The 15937-nt window shown below is 39.1% G+C and overlaps 3 protein-coding genes across 5 annotated transcripts; 1 reads left to right on the forward strand and 2 right to left on the reverse strand.

Annotated features, from left to right (window-relative positions):
- Nucleotides 1–339: 339 nt before the first annotated feature.
- On the reverse strand, nucleotides 340–3417 carry LOC131682263 (stress-activated map kinase-interacting protein 1). Its single transcript, XM_058963622.1, has 2 exons — nucleotides 2997–3417; nucleotides 340–2777 (listed from the first exon to the last, which is right to left on the reverse strand). Exon 2 carries the CDS (start codon nucleotides 2769–2771, stop codon nucleotides 1254–1256), a length of 1518 nt encoding a protein of 505 aa, XP_058819605.1. The 5' UTR covers nucleotides 2772–2777; nucleotides 2997–3417; the 3' UTR covers nucleotides 340–1253.
- A 5833-nt stretch (nucleotides 3418–9250) lies between these two features.
- LOC131682260 (cyclic AMP-dependent transcription factor ATF-6 alpha) lies at nucleotides 9251–12279 on the forward strand. Its single transcript, XM_058963615.1, has 5 exons — nucleotides 9251–9536; nucleotides 9612–10585; nucleotides 10651–10814; nucleotides 10921–11609; nucleotides 11667–12279. The coding sequence occupies exons 1-5, from the start codon at nucleotides 9497–9499 to the stop codon at nucleotides 11969–11971; spliced, it is 2172 nt and encodes a 723-aa protein (XP_058819598.1). The 5' UTR covers nucleotides 9251–9496; the 3' UTR covers nucleotides 11972–12279.
- On the reverse strand, nucleotides 12224–13201 carry LOC131682268 (uncharacterized). Of its 3 annotated transcripts, none has more exons than XM_058963636.1 (5): nucleotides 13173–13201; nucleotides 12955–13002; nucleotides 12786–12865; nucleotides 12704–12731; nucleotides 12224–12645 (listed from the first exon to the last, which is right to left on the reverse strand). In XM_058963636.1, the coding sequence occupies exons 3-5, from the start codon at nucleotides 12856–12858 to the stop codon at nucleotides 12315–12317; spliced, it is 432 nt and encodes a 143-aa protein (XP_058819619.1). In that variant the 5' UTR covers nucleotides 12859–12865; nucleotides 12955–13002; nucleotides 13173–13201; the 3' UTR covers nucleotides 12224–12314. The 3 variants fall into 3 exon arrangements, with proteins under 3 accessions (XP_058819619.1, XP_058819620.1, XP_058819621.1); XM_058963637.1 differs by having other exon boundaries at nucleotides 12786–12862; nucleotides 13173–13197; XM_058963638.1 differs by lacking the exon at nucleotides 13173–13201 and having other exon boundaries at nucleotides 12786–12886.
- Nucleotides 13202–15937: the final 2736 nt, after the last annotated feature.

Here is a 15937-nt window from a genome sequence, read left to right on the forward strand (position 1 = left end):
GGTGTAATTAGGATGTTACTGGTATCGATCCTAATGTGCCGGTCAGCACTCTATTTGGGTTAGGGTGTTTTATACTGAAGACTTCGATAAAGCGGAAGCGGCGCCAACTCGCTTCGACGGAGCTGCTTTTGGATTTATACGGCTTTTTATAGAGCCCAACATTGCATTACACCTAGCAAGACTCCCCAACACGTGGGGAAAAGTTCGTTAAGCCCCTGAACTCTTGTCACGGAGATAGAACATGTAAATTATTTTCTGATGTGCTTTCGGTTTTGTCCTGTCCTTTGGATTTTGTAAACAGGTAAAGAGACTTTTCGGATTAATCTTCACAAATAGTCCTTTTTGTTGATAAAATTGTTTTTATTCTTGTAGAAATCATAGCTGTAATAAATATTATAAAACTATCGAATTTGCAGTGCTCATTTATATGTTACGGTTTCGATACTCATATAAGTGCTCATGCTGTTCAATGTAAAAGAAAATTAAAATCGTTTCGAAATTTATTCTTCATTGCCCGGTCTTAACAGTTGCCAATTAAGAAAATCATATGTACATAACTAGCTTACAAGTTTGATATTTTTACAAATTTACACAGGTTTCCTCTCGTGACAGTTTCTTTGCCATCATTCTCACCCTACATCCTAACATTTCGATAGTAAGTCATTGTTGTATGCGAGCAGCGATCGACGTTGTTCGATAAAAAGGAACACTTCGGTTTTTAGCAGGATACCAGTACTTTGAAAAAATGTGCCGTTATTCGCGCGAGGTTTCGATCGTGACCCATGAATGAACCGAGGGTGAGTCGAGATAGTTTTGGGTTGAATTCTAACTATTCTAAATTTGTATTGGCTATTTCAGTTGCATTTTTTCTGTCTTAAGTTCCGTGACGATCTGTGTTTCTTTGTTGTAATCTCTTGTTAGTTACACCAACGATTTTCGTTAGCTATTATGTTCTGTTTGTTTGTTAAATATTAGTTTAAACCTAAAACTGGTGAACACTTTCAAATTACCTAAGAGTTGTAAAATTGCATATTGTGTCACAGGCAGCTTGCCTGCATTCCAGGCTCTTGCTTTGCATTGATAAGAACAGTTGCGTATGTTGTCCTAACTATCGGTTTATGTTGAACAAAAAGAGGAACTATGTATCTATTGTAAAATAGGCAGGGAATGAAAGTGAAAATAAATAACCTGTATCGAGCTATGAACTGAAAAATGTGAGTATATGTACAAGGGTTCGGGATGTGTCCGTTTTTCTATCGACCACTTCGGCTAGCAATGTACTCTCGGCGTACAGGACTCGACCTAACCTCGAGAATGTTGTTAATCTTCTCGACAATTTCCTGCGCAGTGAGAAGATCGGTTTCGATATCGTAATGTTTGAAAACATGAGGCTGGGATGATTGCAGCTGCTGCTGTTGCTGACGGATGGTGGGACTTGAGGTAACGATATCAGTACCGGCAACCGTAAGGGTTAGCGAGAGAGGTACCGTGCTGTAAACTATTCGAATTACTGCTTTGGATGATTTTCGTTCCACGATAGAACAGTGGGCCACAGAGTCCATACTATGGTTGGCGGGTTTCTGGCGGGGCCAGAATTTGGTCGACTTTTGTTGTAGCGGGTCTATTTCAAGCTTGTCACCGGATATTCCCAGCTGAACTTCTGTTTTCAGACGCGCCTTGTGAATTATAAATACAGGAAAAGATCTGTACAGAGGAGCCTCCAGCTTTGATGTATGGCCTTGCATTTTATCCAAATCCTTTTTCTGCTGAAGGGTCATCATTTTAACTTCTGCGACGGAAGTTTCCTCCGCCCGGGGTGTTAATTGAGAACTTGCTTCGCCAAGTTCCGATGTTAGCGAGCGCGTTCTTTGCTCTGATCGTATCATCGATGGATGACTAAAGCTGGTTTGAGTTTGAAGCTCCGAGGGTTTTCGTTCTGCAATCGCTAAATGGGAAAAGCAAAATTTTGAGCAGGGTTCCCTAACGTCCAATGCGGGAAAATCTAAATCAATTTCTCCATCCTCTTCGGTCATAAACAGTCCGTAGTGTCGTATGGATCGCAAGCTTACATCCGGATACGCTAGACTACATTTGTAGCAAATTAAACCGATAAATTCCTGAATTTTGGCAGTGGCTGTAACGCAAACCTGCATCGGGTAAGCTCTTTGCTGCTCCTCGGGCATCATAATCAAGAAAATCTTGAAGGTCTTTGTGAGTACTTCCGTTTGCGAGGTTCCATCGAATTTGGCATACTCGAGAAATTTATTCTGTGGCAATTTGGGGTAGGTTTCCAATTGAGTTGTAAGCATTGATGTTCTCTCCTCCCTAGGTAACCTGCTAACAGTCTTTCGCACAAAAAGTTCATCGTCGCCTTCCTCTGTTCTTTGCACCGTAGTTTCGTATTTCACATTCTTTATTCGTGCTGCTTTCCTTCTAGCAATTTCCAATCTTTCTAACTTCTGTGCGGTATTCGAACGTTGCCGATGGAAGCCAACTTCTTGGTCCATTTGAATCTCGTATGACTGTGACATCGAATCCAGTTCCTCTTCATCTGAATCATCCAAGCCAGGGTAGCAATAGAAATCCTCGTAACTCTTTGACGAATTTCGTCCTGCAGATCGACTCACAAGTGCTTGCTTGTGCAACTGAGCGTACTGAGCTGGAATGTCTTCCAACATCATAACCGTCTCACTCAATCCGGTATCGTCGGTTGAAATGAACGAGTTTCGAATATGGGACAGCAACCAGTGTGCGTTGTTGTAAGTCGCCATTCTTTCCTAAAACGACACAGAGTCAATAAACTTCGCAGCAAACCTTTTCACTGTACGAAAGAGCAACAAAAATTCTATTTCAAATTATTTAGGTCACCATTCTTTTTTCTTGTTTCTCCTCAAGGCCTAATCAAGCACACGAACACTGTCGTACCGCACAGAAAAGTCTGCGTAAATAACGATCCACAAACGAACATGCAAAACATTGATTTGTTTACAACTTACCCAAAAGTCAAATGCGGAAGTGCCGGGAATGGGGCTTAAGCTTCCGCTTGCTGTATGATTCACTGGCTCTGCCAGTCGATTTTGATCCAACGAGGGCAACGAATGGGAACAAACTGCTACGAATCCCCTTTCCGTTACGTTACCTGCGTCTTTGGGTCTTCCCCCGACTATCGAATTGTTGGGCAGCTACTGCAGCGCATGTTGTCGCGGATTGTTCCAGCTTTCCCAATATTCTACAACGGTTTCAACAAACTTTACTTACTAGCTTTGATTTGACAAACAGGGCTCATAATCGTAAAGCCAATATTCTTAGCTTCAGTGAACGAATTTTCCAAGAAATGTTGATTTATAATTAGATGTAAGTAAATAACGCGAGCAATTCGAGAGATAGAAAAAACGCGACCTTTTCTGTACTTCTTATTTTGACGTTTGTGCGTCTGATTCGGCAATCAGCGCTATTTCAAAAGAGCGTAAGATGGGAAACAAAAGGAAAATTAGCTCGTTTTTTTAATAGGGCCAATAAACCAGGCGAATGGAATAGAGAGAAGTTTGAAATGTTGCTTATTCCATCTACCCGAATAGAATATTACAATAGCATTTACCCTACAAACAACCATAAACCAATAAATATTATCCAGCTTTTTACGTGCCATAATGGCGGTCTAAATTGTTCAGTTCGTAATACGTTTAATGGCCCTTTTTTGACTATACCCAGTTAAACTCATTCCGGAACCGGTTCGGATTTCTGAAAGGAGTCATTATGGATTCCAAATCAAATGCAACAACCGATTCCGACTCAGAATCGGTTGTTGCATTTGATTTGGAATCCATACTGACTCCATTCAGGATTCCGAATCAAATTCCGAATGGTTTGACCGGGTAATTGTATACGTCAAACGCCCAGTGAGATTAAGTCATCCTACGTTAGTCCAATGCGTTGGATGTTTATTCAATGAACGACATTTTCAACTGGGCGTTGCTGTCAAGCAGGCGTAAACGATTATTGTCAAAAAGGGCAATTCTAGGGGCAATTAAACGAATTACGAACTGAACAATTTAGACCGCAATTATGGCACGTAAAAAGCTGGATAGTTATTACTGTTTCAACATTGTTCGTCGCAGTGTTCTCGCAGTAGATTTACAATAAAATTTCATGCAATTAAATACAAATTAAATACGCCAAGGTCCCATACAAAAGGAATATCATTTCTTGGCTCACCGAAAAAACAAATTATCTACCTTATTCACCTGTTTCGGTTTGACAGCCTAGAATTGCCATGAAAAAATTAAACTGGCAACGCTATCAGATCAAAGTGTGCTGTAGGTTACCACCAAACAAGTACAGCGCAAATTCGTTAGTTGGGCTGTTCGTTAGTTGGGTGTTCGCTGGTTGGGGCATGCCCCAACTTAAAGACACTCTTATGTCAAAACTGAAAGTCAAAAACTGATTGACGTTTGAATGTCATTGATTTCAAGAGGCTTATTGGTTGATTTCTGTGGCGATCTAGGAAAAAAGCATACTTTGAAATTCAATGGAACTTTATTTTTTGAATTCATATTCCGGAATGTTTTTAGTGAAATAAATGTGTTAAATATTTCGCTTCTTCCATTCAGCATCAATTAGTTTGTGTCGCAGAGAGGTTAGTTTACTAACTTTTGAAGGTCATATCTGATGTATTCAATCACATTATCCAATGATTTTTAGCTAGTGGCAACGTAGTATGTTTGTGCTTTATCGGCTTTTTCCGACGGTGTATCCATTTCCTGTTTTATGTGAAGGAATTTATCAAAAAAAAATTAATGGCAAATGGAACACTAATGACATACTTTGTCACAAAAAACATCTTTAAACTGGAAGGAAACAGCCAACTTTTGTGAACCGTAAAATATTTCTGTTTGTTTTTGATTGAAAGAAAACAAAAAATCAGCATTTCCCTTGGGTAATTTTTGTCAGCTGTTAGTTGCCCCAATTAACGGATACGCTTCGCTAGTTGGGGCGCAGTCATGACCCAACTAACGAATTTGCGCTGTACATTGTTGTTTTCGTCCAGAGCTTAGCGATGTCATATTTTCTCAAAATTTGTTCAACATTTAGGAAAAAGAAACTACCTATCCATCTAAATTAAAACATAATACAAAGGTCAAACCATTCGAACATCGGCTCGTTATTCTATATGATTTCCCTGTGGATTGTGCATTGGTTGTTGTTTTGAGCTGGATCCATACAGGAATCATTCAAAATTCCGAGACGATTTCCGGATGGTACGTTTAAAACTGTTGTTGCTATCCCTAGTAAAAATTCTGGTTTTACAATAGTTATATAGCCACTCATAAAACTTAGATTGCACTTGTAGTTTGCTATAAAACTTCAATTGTTACCTGGGATACCAGTCGGCTGTGAAAATTCGGTATCTTCAAAGAATCGCTTTTCTTAATTTCGGTAAATCAACAAGTCTATAAATTTAGATCAGTGAATAGATGAGACATTGGTAAAATTCACACAGTGATTTCCACTCAATTTCGTGTAACGAATTCGCATAATCCATCTTCATCGTGCACCAAAAGGTATCGGTGGCAAAGTTATATGGACCGTTAGAGCATGTTTACGAGTGTTTCAGCTTTAGATTCATAATTTTGACAGTTCTATTATATAAAACTGAAAATTTTAAAACTAGAACTTGCTGTCCCCAGCAGCAGTTTTAGCGGATGTTCTATTCAGTTTAAAATTCATGTCACGCCGTGCTTTCAGCGTCAATGCATTCAAATTTATTTTTTCCCAGTCTATCGGGTCTAAGTGTCTGTGCTGAAAACTTAGCACGTATTTAAAACACAGTTCTAAACGTGTTTTAAAATCAGCAACAAATAGAACGGCGTCGTATAACAGTTTTAAATTTTAAAACAAAACTGTTCGAAATTATAAAACAAAACGCTCGGCTGTGGATGTGAATGTTTAAGTTCCAGTTCTACTTTGAAACTCCTATACAAAATAAAACGCTCCTGAACATGCCCTTACACTTGCTGTACATGCATGCACCACGAGGATGAGGTTTTCTCGCAATTCAGTGGCTTGAGTATGAGCTCCATGAGCACCATCGCATAAACGAGAGCTCGGAACATATTCTCTGCCAGTGTGCAGTACTATCTCTTCGAAGGGAGCGATACTTCGGAAGGCATTTTATGACGCCTCACGAGATATGGCATACCTGTCCCAAACGGATCCTCAGCTACATTAATAATGTACTACACGGTTGAGACGACACATGTGGACAAACAAACAACTCGCTTCCAACTACATTGGAGTCGGGAAATTTGTAACATGTAGAGCAAACAGGGGCAGCCACAAAAGATAACCTGAATAGTGGTCGCAGTGACAAAGTTTCCCCTAACAAAAAAAGATATTATTATCAAATCTTCGTTTGTTTACATTTGTTATTTGGGCCCATTTGTCGGTAAACAAACTGCCAGGCGGATTACGGCTCTGCATTTCTAAGGTAGCGTATACGGGCGAAATTGACAGCATAATTGTTTACAAGACTCGTAAACAGAATCGCCCTAAACAAAAACCAAATGGTTGTTATGCCAGGGCGAATAATAAATTTTCCCCTCTGGCGAGGACGACGAACATCACATTTGATTTTTGTTTTCTGGCAACGCTGCAGGGCGAAATTGAGAGTCGTCAAAACAAGAGGGCGACCCGAAATGGCCAAATCATAACAACACTTGGCGAAATGCATATTTTTTTAATTTTATCAACGGAAACGTTATTATATAAAACAATTTAGTTATGCTTCTGTTTTATTTAATATATTTGAATTCCATTAGAAATTCAATAGCAGCCTATGGGAACGTTGCACCCAAGGAGTTTTTATTCTCAGGTGATACGATCCTCGAAATCGCCGATCAGCCATGTTGGTTCTAGAAACGACAACTAACAACATTATTTACTACATCCCCATGCATGTTTGCTTGGATTTCATATGTAAACAAAGTTGTTCGCCGTCATTTTTCTACTCCGCAGCTTGCTGCACGCTTACCTCACTCCTCACCTAGTTACTGCCAAAGACGAATCACCTTATAACTCTAAGCACCTTGGTTGCACCTTTCATTTGAGACTAGGTTTGTCAAAATCGGTTCAGCCATCTCTGAGAAAAATGAGTGACATTTTTGGTCACATACACACACACACATACGCACATACACACACATACATACATACACACATACATACACAGACATTTGCCGAACTCGACGAACTGAATCGAATGGTATATGTCACTCGGCCCTCCGTTAAAAAGTCGGTTTTGAGAGCAATTGCAATAACTTTCTATTGAGAAAGGCAAAAAGGTTTCCAGCCGAATTTTCAGTGGATTAAATCAGGTACCAGAGGGTCGATTTCTTCACTCTCGCTTAACTTTTAAACCAGGTTCACCAGTACGTCTAAAATCTTCGTTTGTTTACATTTGTTATTTGGGCCCATTTGTCGGTAAACAAACTGCCAGGCGGATTACGGCTCTGCATTTCTAAGGTAGCGTATACGGGCGAAATTGACAGCATAATTGTTCACAAGACTCGTAAACAGAATCGCCCTAAACAAAAACCAAATGGTTGTTATGCCAGGGCGAATAATAAATTTTCCCCTCTGGCGAGGACGACGAACATCACATTTGATTTTTGTTTTCTGGCAACGCTGCAGGGCGAAATTGAGAGTCGTCAAAACAAGAGGGCGACCCGAAATGGCCAAATCATAACAACACTTGGCGAAATGCATATTTTTTTAATTTTATCAACGGAAACGTTATTATATAAAACAATTTAGTTATGCTTCCGTTTTATTTAATATATTTGAATTCCATTAGAAATTCAATAGCAGCCTATGGGAACGTTGCACCCAAGGAGTTTTTATTCTCAGGTGATACGATCCTCGAAATCGCCGATCAGCCGTGTTGGTTCTAGAAACGACAGCTAACAACATTATTTACTACATCCCCATGCATGTTTGCTTGGATTTCATATGTAAACAAAGTTCGCCGTCATTTTTCTACTCCGCAGCTTGCTGCACGCTTACCTCACTCCTCACCTAGTTACTGCCAAAGACGAATCACCTTATAACTCTAAGCACCTTGGTTGCACCTTTCATTTGAGACTAGGTTTGTCAAAATCGGTTCAGCCATCTCTGAGAAAAATGAGTGACATTTTTGGTCACATACACACACACATACGCACATACACACACACATACATACATACACACATACATACACAGACATTTGCCGAACTCGACGAACTGAATCGAATGGTATATGTTACTCGGCCCTCCGTTAAAAAGTCGGTTTTGAGAGCAATTGCAATAACTTTCTATTGAGAAAGGCAAAAAGGTTTCCAGCCGAATTTTCAGTGGATTAAATCAGGTACCAGAGGGTCGATTTCTTCACTCTCGCTTAACTTTTAAACCAGGTTCACCAGTACGTTTAAACCTGGCTTAAACGTTAAGCGAGGGTGAAGAAAACAACCCTTAAACGTATAAAATCTACTGACAAAAATCTTCCCTCGACGTAATTCAATTTAGTCGGTAAATTAGTAGGTTGATCTAGAAGGACCCGATTTCGTCGGTCGAATGCACAATTTCACAAATGTCAAAATTTTTATGGGGGAGCCTATAGACACTCATAGTAATAGACCAGCGAAGGTACTTTTATCGAGCCAAACAAACTGTCAAAATTCGGAGCCAAACGAGCATGACGTCATACAATGCAAATAAGCAGAACAAGTATTGCGATTTTATATAAAAAAATTATTTTGTTATTCACAGTAGGTTTCACTTTTCATGTTCGTGTTAGTATTTTACAATGTTATTTAGAAAGATATTTATTGTGTTCTATATAACTGAATAAAAAGCATTTTACTTATATTTTTTTTCATCAAATTTGTATTTTTTTAAAGAAATTGGATTTTGTTTGCTTTTCTTAATTTCTTGTTGCTCAGTATCAAACGTATAACTTCTCTTTTGATTCACATATTGAACCACTTGAAAAATTATTTTAATAAAAAAAGGTGATCGAATACAGTCGAGCACGTTCGAGCTTGCACATTTTTGGGTGATGCCAGTTTAACGCGCTTGTTTTTTTAGTTGCCAGTTTTGCGGTTTTTACATCCGCGAGTCTATTACTATGAGTGTTTATAGGGGAGCCCACTTTTAATGTACGCCCATGGATGGCTGGCTAACGTCATTTTTGTGTCACTTCTTTGTAGAGTCAGTCAGATTTGTCAAACCAAGTAACAAAATACACTAATTTGGGATTCTTTTTAAATTCATCAATAATAATTATTGTATAAAACAAACGCAATGAAAATAATTTTGCTGGTGGCACGTTAATTCAGTTAAATCTGAACAAAATCATAAAACAAATTAACTTAGTGATTGCACCTCATTCGTACTAGTGTTTCTTTTCTTAACTTCTATAAACAAAATGTTCTGTGGAAAGTGGTGACCGGTGGCCTGTATGGAAAATTTCGGTAAAATGGCAGAACAACAATTATACGGTAGAAATATTTAATTTGAAAATTTCAAGCTTGAAAGGTCTTACATTCATTCCGTTTTTGCTATTTGGTTCACAGAAGAAACTATGTTGGATATCGCTCCAATGCTGGAAGAATTTCCGATGGATATATATGAAGGTTCCCCGACTGGAAGTGAAACATTCGAAGTTTTAGAGCAAGACTTACTAACATCGACTGTTCAGTCGCTGGAGGATGCTTCATTAACACAAGAAAACGTTTTAAGCCCACAGTATGGGGAGTTTATCGATCCGGACATGTTTCTGAACGGAGTCGTCAAGAGAGAAAGTGAGTCAGACTGCTCCACATCGTCCCAACGAAACACCCCGTCTCCTTCGGACAGCAACAAAAGCTTTGAATCATATCCATCCAGTGGATATGAATCCTGCAGAAATGTTCATCTGAACAACATTCTCCTTGACAGTCCACCCATTTCTCCAGAAAACCCTGTCAGATCCTCTCAGATTGTCACTATGCATGGAAGCAATGTAATTCGAGTTGGAACCGCTCAGTTGCCAATCGTGCGAAAACCAGCCTGTCCTAGCAACCTGGCCGATTTGAAGAAAATCAAACTCCCTCCAAAAGGAGTCCTAAACAACAGTATGTCTTCTGGGGCTATTTCGAAAAGCGTCACAAAAAAGACGATCATTTTAAATGCTAAAGATTACCAGGCCTTGGTGAAAAATATGAAAAATCGAACAAATAATGGAACAATTTTGATTAAAGCCACTTCCGCTATCGGCAAAAGCAAACCAGTGTTACCCAAACCACCACAACCCCAACTAACAGCAACGGTAACAACTGTTCAAGAAAGACGAGCAGAAACTAGCCAACAATTTTTGCAATCAACTACAATGTCTCCGATGGTACCATCAGTTGACAGGTTGGTTAATGAACGCACAATGAAACGTCATCAGCGAATGATAAAGAACCGTGAATCCGCTTTCCTATCAAGGGTACGTAAGAAGGAGTATGTAACCACGCTAGAACAGCAAATTGATGCGTTAACAAAGGAGAATCAGTTTCTAAAAAGCGTAAGTAGAGCATAGAGAACATGATTGAACAACTTTTTTAATTTTTGATTTTGATTATCACATAGGAAAATTCTAAACTCTTGTCCAAGTTGAAGCTCAAATGTTCCTGCGGCACAACGCTGGGAACTGTTAACTACTTCACGAAGCAGATCACACCCAATGTTCGAAAAAACACGGCGATAGTTTTAGCGATGTTGTTTATGGTTTCACTTAACTTCGGTCCATTAGGGTAAGTTTATTTTTTATGAGATTGTTAGTTTACACATCAATAGAGAATATTAAGTACATGTCTTATTGTTAATACTAACATTAAAAACCAAACTGATCTGTTTTAGGAACCTTTTTACCGGCATTAGTGAGACCCGAGAAATCGTTGAAAGTAGCGCTCAGTCCGTTCACCACAAACGAAATTTATTGTGGCTTGATGATTCTAGTCGTTTCAATCCGCCTCGGAATATCGACATTAGTTTAAATATGAGCAACCTTGAGGAATTGTCTAAAACAGCGGGAGAACCGTTTTCTACATGCCCATTCTACGTGAACCAAACGGAAAACATACGACTGGCAAGGGATTTGCGCCGATGGATTGGCGAAAATGGCTACAAGAATCTCACCGACCGCGACGGTGACGACATGCGGATCAATTCATTTTCGGAAATGTTTGCCTTGAAAGACACCATCGATTCCATGTATCAGCAAATGAAGGACATTAGTTCGCAGATGGAAACGTTCCAAAAAAGAAGTAAGTTGGGTACTGCGAAGAAGCGTCATCCTACGAAAGGGGCAAAAGTAAAGGAATCAGAATCATTGCAACAGAGAAAGGCAATCAAGGAAAGCGAAATCGCTTTGTACTACCCGGGACTGAGTAAAACATACGCCAAGTTTTTTGAGGAGATTGGCCGCCGTGATGACACATTTTATCTGGTATCGTTCAGTGGAGAACATTTATTGTTGCCAGCACTGGCCTACAACAAAACGAACCGACCCAAGATGTCACTAATGTTACCGGCACTGATGGAAAATGGTAGTTTATTTTTGTTCATAAATGACCATTTTATATGAATGTTTTTATCTCCTTTAGCGACCAATCAATCGGAGAAGGTAACTTTGATGCAAATTGACTGTGAAGTGATGAATACGTCGATGATCCAAATTAGGGAAAAGACTATTCCGGGAGACTTGCTGCGAACACAGGGAAAAGCGGATGATCCGTTCAACAAGGAAAGTAGCAAACGTGCAGCGGAATTTACAGACAATAATGTACGCAATATTAGCAGTAGTGGCACAGGGAAGGAATCTAGAAGGTATCATAAGCATCAGGCTAATCGGCCCTTTTTCGTGCAGCGTATGAGTGAAAGTATGAGAAATGAGTTGGATCTAAATTAAGCTTCTAGAAGCCAACTTTAATTACAAGATTCATTTTTTTTAAATTTAGACAAGGACAATCGAGTTCTTTAGCAAAGTTTACAAAATTTTCACTTGCAAAGTGTAATTTCATGTAAACTTAGACACTAACTGCTTATACAGTTCAACTAGACGTACATATTGCGTGGCAACTTCGGACGCCAAATACATAGACCGCAAATGGCTGTTATTTTAGAAATAAGTATTGAATAGATATTAAGACACACGGCAGAATAATTACACATTCACGGTTTTTTTTATTGTACAAATATCTTCAAGGCAATGAATTGAAATCAAGTAACACAGAAATAACAAACAATAGAATTCATTTTATCTGTTCCGAAAGTAGCCTCTTTTCGGCAATGCTAAGAGCCTTATTGTCCGCTTGAGCCCGAGCTTCCCCAAGGATGGCATCGTACCGTTGAGCGAGAAACGATTTCCGTTGAATGTAACGTTCCAACAGGCTGTTTATTTCATCGGACTGCTTACTAAACTCGTCCACTTTTGGTCCCAATGCCAGATATTGCTGTTGTTCTGTAGACAGCACAGAATTATCCAACTGAATTTGTGTGTTCATATGCTCATTGATTTCCATCACTTTATTCCGTAGTAATCTGCTCCAATTTTCGATTTCGTTCGAAAGTTGCTTCTCATAGCTGTATAAAAGGTGTTAGATTTTAGAAATAGTCAATAATTATTGCGCAACATTCCAACCTTGGCTTGTAGATGTTTGGTGAAGACCCTTAAAATATGAATTGTTTAGTAATGAATAAAATTCAACGTTGTCAGAACTTACCAGGACCAGACGAGTACAGAGAAGATCGACGACGGATGACAATGTTTTGTTGAACGCCGGATTGACTCTCCATACTGCTGCTGTCAAATTTAATTGGAAAACTTACCACAATGTTTAATTTGTGACAGTAATTTTATTGAAATTAAATCATTATAACCGAAATACTCACGAAAATTAATGGAAACCAAAACAATTTGTTTCGTTTAGGACGTTTACCTTCCCAGTAAAGTTCAGCCGGAAATGAACTGGAATTCTGGCTGGTTCCAGTTCGTATTCCGGCTCCAGTGCAACAACCGATTCTAACTAGAATCGGTTGTGTCACTAGAGCCGGAATACGAACTGGAACCAGCCAGAATTCCGGTTCATTTCCGGCTGAGCTTAACTGGGTTCCTCCATTCAGGCATGGTGGCCAGATTCCATACAATCAGTATACACAGTAAAATAAAACAACCCAAAGAATTGATATTTTGCTGAAAATTTCGCAATTACCTTTTGCGACATCTACAGATTAATAGCGTAAACAAGATAAGGTTTGTGAGAGCATGTTCAGGAGTGTTTCAGTCCTAGATTCATAATTTTAACAGTTCAATAATATAAAACTCAAAATTTTAAAACTAGAACTTGTTGTCCCCAACAGCAGTTTTAGCGGATGTTCTATTCAGTTTAAAATTCATGTCTCGCCATACCTTCAGAGTTACTGCATTCAAAATTATTTTTCCCCAGTCTATCTGGTCTAAGTGTCTGTGCTGAAAACTAAAGACGCTGAATCCCTCTGGATAAAGACTCGCCAACTCTAACTTATTCTTATTATTTATCAGTAAGTGTCATTCCAATCGAGCACGCGCAGTGAGCAATTTTTGGCAGAGACCGCTCTGCTAGATTTCTGTAAGTCTTGGTTTGGGAGCCCTGTCAGATTTCTGCGCGTATCCTGTCGGGCTAGTTGAGCTAGGGCGAACTCGGTTTCGCTCGCGTTTTCTGGCAAATTTTGACAGGAACCGAGCTAAACCCTGACATAACTCGGACATAAACTGTGCAAAGATCCTGGCGATTGCCACCTGGTAGAATTTAGCACGAATCGAGTAAAACATCTGACAATGATGTGGCAGGATGCGTGCAGAGATCTTGGCCGTTCATTTCTGGCTCGATTCTGGATAAAAGTAAGCAGCATCGGTTGGTTTAGCCGCTTCTGTCAGAAACGGTTATTGCATTTGAGCGAATTCGTTGCTAGAATTCTCGCACAAATCGCGCAAAATGCTCGCAGAAACTCTGCCAGCATCAATTTCACTTTGCTCAACTTTTGCTAACTTTCTGCTTGCCACGCTGACCGGGCGAGACCTGTCAAAAGCCCTCAATCCGAAGAAAATCGCTTCGAATCCTTCTGGAACGAGGGCCATTGACAGGTCTCATGCTCGATTGGAATGACACTGACAGATAAATGGTAAACAAACGATTGACGTGTCGAGTCTTTATCCAGAGGGATTCAGCGTCGTTACTGAAAACTTTGCATGTATTTAAAATACAGGTCTAAACTAGAAAAACTCTAGAAAGAGAACTGCGGAGACTCCATTTTGGATCGATTGGATTCGCGTTTAGCTGTCAAAAAACGAATCCAATCGAACATTGCCTATCCTTGTAACATTGGACGTGTTGCCATGCAATGCCGGGGCATACGTTGCCAAAAATGCTGTTTTTCTCTCCGCAGTTCTCTTACTAGAGTTTTTCTAGTCAACGTGTTTTAAAATCAGCAACAAATAGAACGGCGTCATATAAGTTTTAAATTTTAAAACAAAACTGTTCGAAATTATGAAACAAAACGCTCTGCTGGGGATGTGAATGTTTCAGTTCCAACTCCTATATAAAACAAAACGCTCCTGAACATGCCCTGAGTCTGTGGTATTATAGAGTCCCGTATAGAGGAATGCACCCCACTGCCTAAAATAATGCCCTCTTCTTTGTCCCTGGCACCCACAGTTTTTGCTGTAACTTTGAGTGATGTCAACCGAGTTTCGTGGCTACCTACTGTTTCGTGGCTTATTGCGCTTTATTCATGATACTATTCCATGTAATTTATTTTATATTGTTACAAATATAATAAGCTAAATACAGTGTCTTGTTTAGACGATTGAAATATAACGCTATGATATTATTTTTCTTAACACTGATACTTTTCTTACATGTTCTCCGCAAGAAGAATGTTTGTTTACTTTGCACGATAGGTAGCCACCTGACTGTTCGATAAGTAGATTTGGCTTCACTCTGTGCGAGCCTTTATAACATAAGCAACGCCTTCCCAGTTAAGCTCAGCCGGAAATGAACTGGAATTCTGGCTGGTTCCAGTTCGTATTCCGGCTCCAGTGACACAACCGATTCTAACTAGAATCGGTTGTGTCACTGGAGCCGGTGCACGCACTGGAACCAGCCAGAATTCCAGTTCATTTCCGGCTGAACTTTACTGGGTTTGGTTTGTGTGTTATCATATCTCGACAAACATATGATTACGGCTTAAAAGCCAACTGTCAAAATTTTCTTTGAAAGTAAATTCCGGACAAACCGTTACTCGCCATCCGTAATCCGTAGCGTAAATATTTCAGACCAAAAGAGATATGTGATAAACAGAACAATTGTCACTCGGTGCTTAATAACATCAACAGTTTTCATCGGATTTTCGTGATCTTAGGCTTAAAATTCAAATAAGAAGTTTGTCTGTCACATAAGATTTTAAAAGATTTTTTTGGCAAAATCATTTTTTTTTATGAAAAATTAACTAAAAATGAGTAATTTTACAAAAAAAAAGGTTTTTTTGGCTTTGGCTGCTCTTAACCCAAAATTTTTGATATTTAATCCAAACATGTCATACATTTTTGGAATGGATACATCAACACCTTTCGAATAGTGAGTCGATTGTGTTAATCGGAAGATTTGTTCCTGAGATATCTATCAAAAACTGCAAAAAGCGCATAAAACACGTTTTTCAAAAAGTCTAAAAAACGATTCTTTGAAAATAAAAATGGATATGATTTTCATGTTCAGCGACAAAAAATTGACTTAGGAAACACTTTTTTCTTAACCTCATGAAATCACTCCAAAATTTGTAAACAAGTGTAATGGAATGGGTAATATTTGGAAGTTAATGATAATAGTTTTTAGTAGAT

This window comes from Topomyia yanbarensis, chromosome 2 (assembly GCF_030247195.1).
Source record: "Topomyia yanbarensis strain Yona2022 chromosome 2, ASM3024719v1, whole genome shotgun sequence".
In the NCBI taxonomy this organism is placed as follows: Eukaryota; Metazoa; Arthropoda; class Insecta; order Diptera; family Culicidae; genus Topomyia; species Topomyia yanbarensis.

Bases quoted from the DNA above. Each gene is read 5' to 3' on its own strand.
- LOC131682263 (XM_058963622.1), bottom strand. From the start codon at position 2,771: ATGGCGACTTACAACAACGCACACTGGTTGCTGTCCCATATTCGAAAC.
- LOC131682260 (XM_058963615.1), top strand. From the start codon at position 9,497: ATGGAAAATTTCGGTAAAATGGCAGAACAACAATTATACG. The intron at 10,586-10,650 runs GTAAGTAGAGCA...ATTATCACATAG, and splicing joins AGAATCAGTTTCTAAAAAGC to GAAAATTCTAAACTCTTGTC. The intron at 10,815-10,920 runs GTAAGTTTATTT...GATCTGTTTTAG, and splicing joins CTTAACTTCGGTCCATTAGG to GAACCTTTTTACCGGCATTA.
- LOC131682268 (XM_058963636.1), bottom strand. From the start codon at position 12,858: ATGGAGAGTCAATCCGGCGTTCAACAAAACATTGTCATCCGTCGTCGA. The intron at 12,732-12,785 runs GTAAGTTCTGAC...TCATATTTTAAG, and splicing joins TCTGTACTCGTCTGGTCCTG to GGTCTTCACCAAACATCTAC. The intron at 12,646-12,703 runs GTTGGAATGTTG...CCTTTTATACAG, and splicing joins CCAAACATCTACAAGCCAAG to CTATGAGAAGCAACTTTCGA.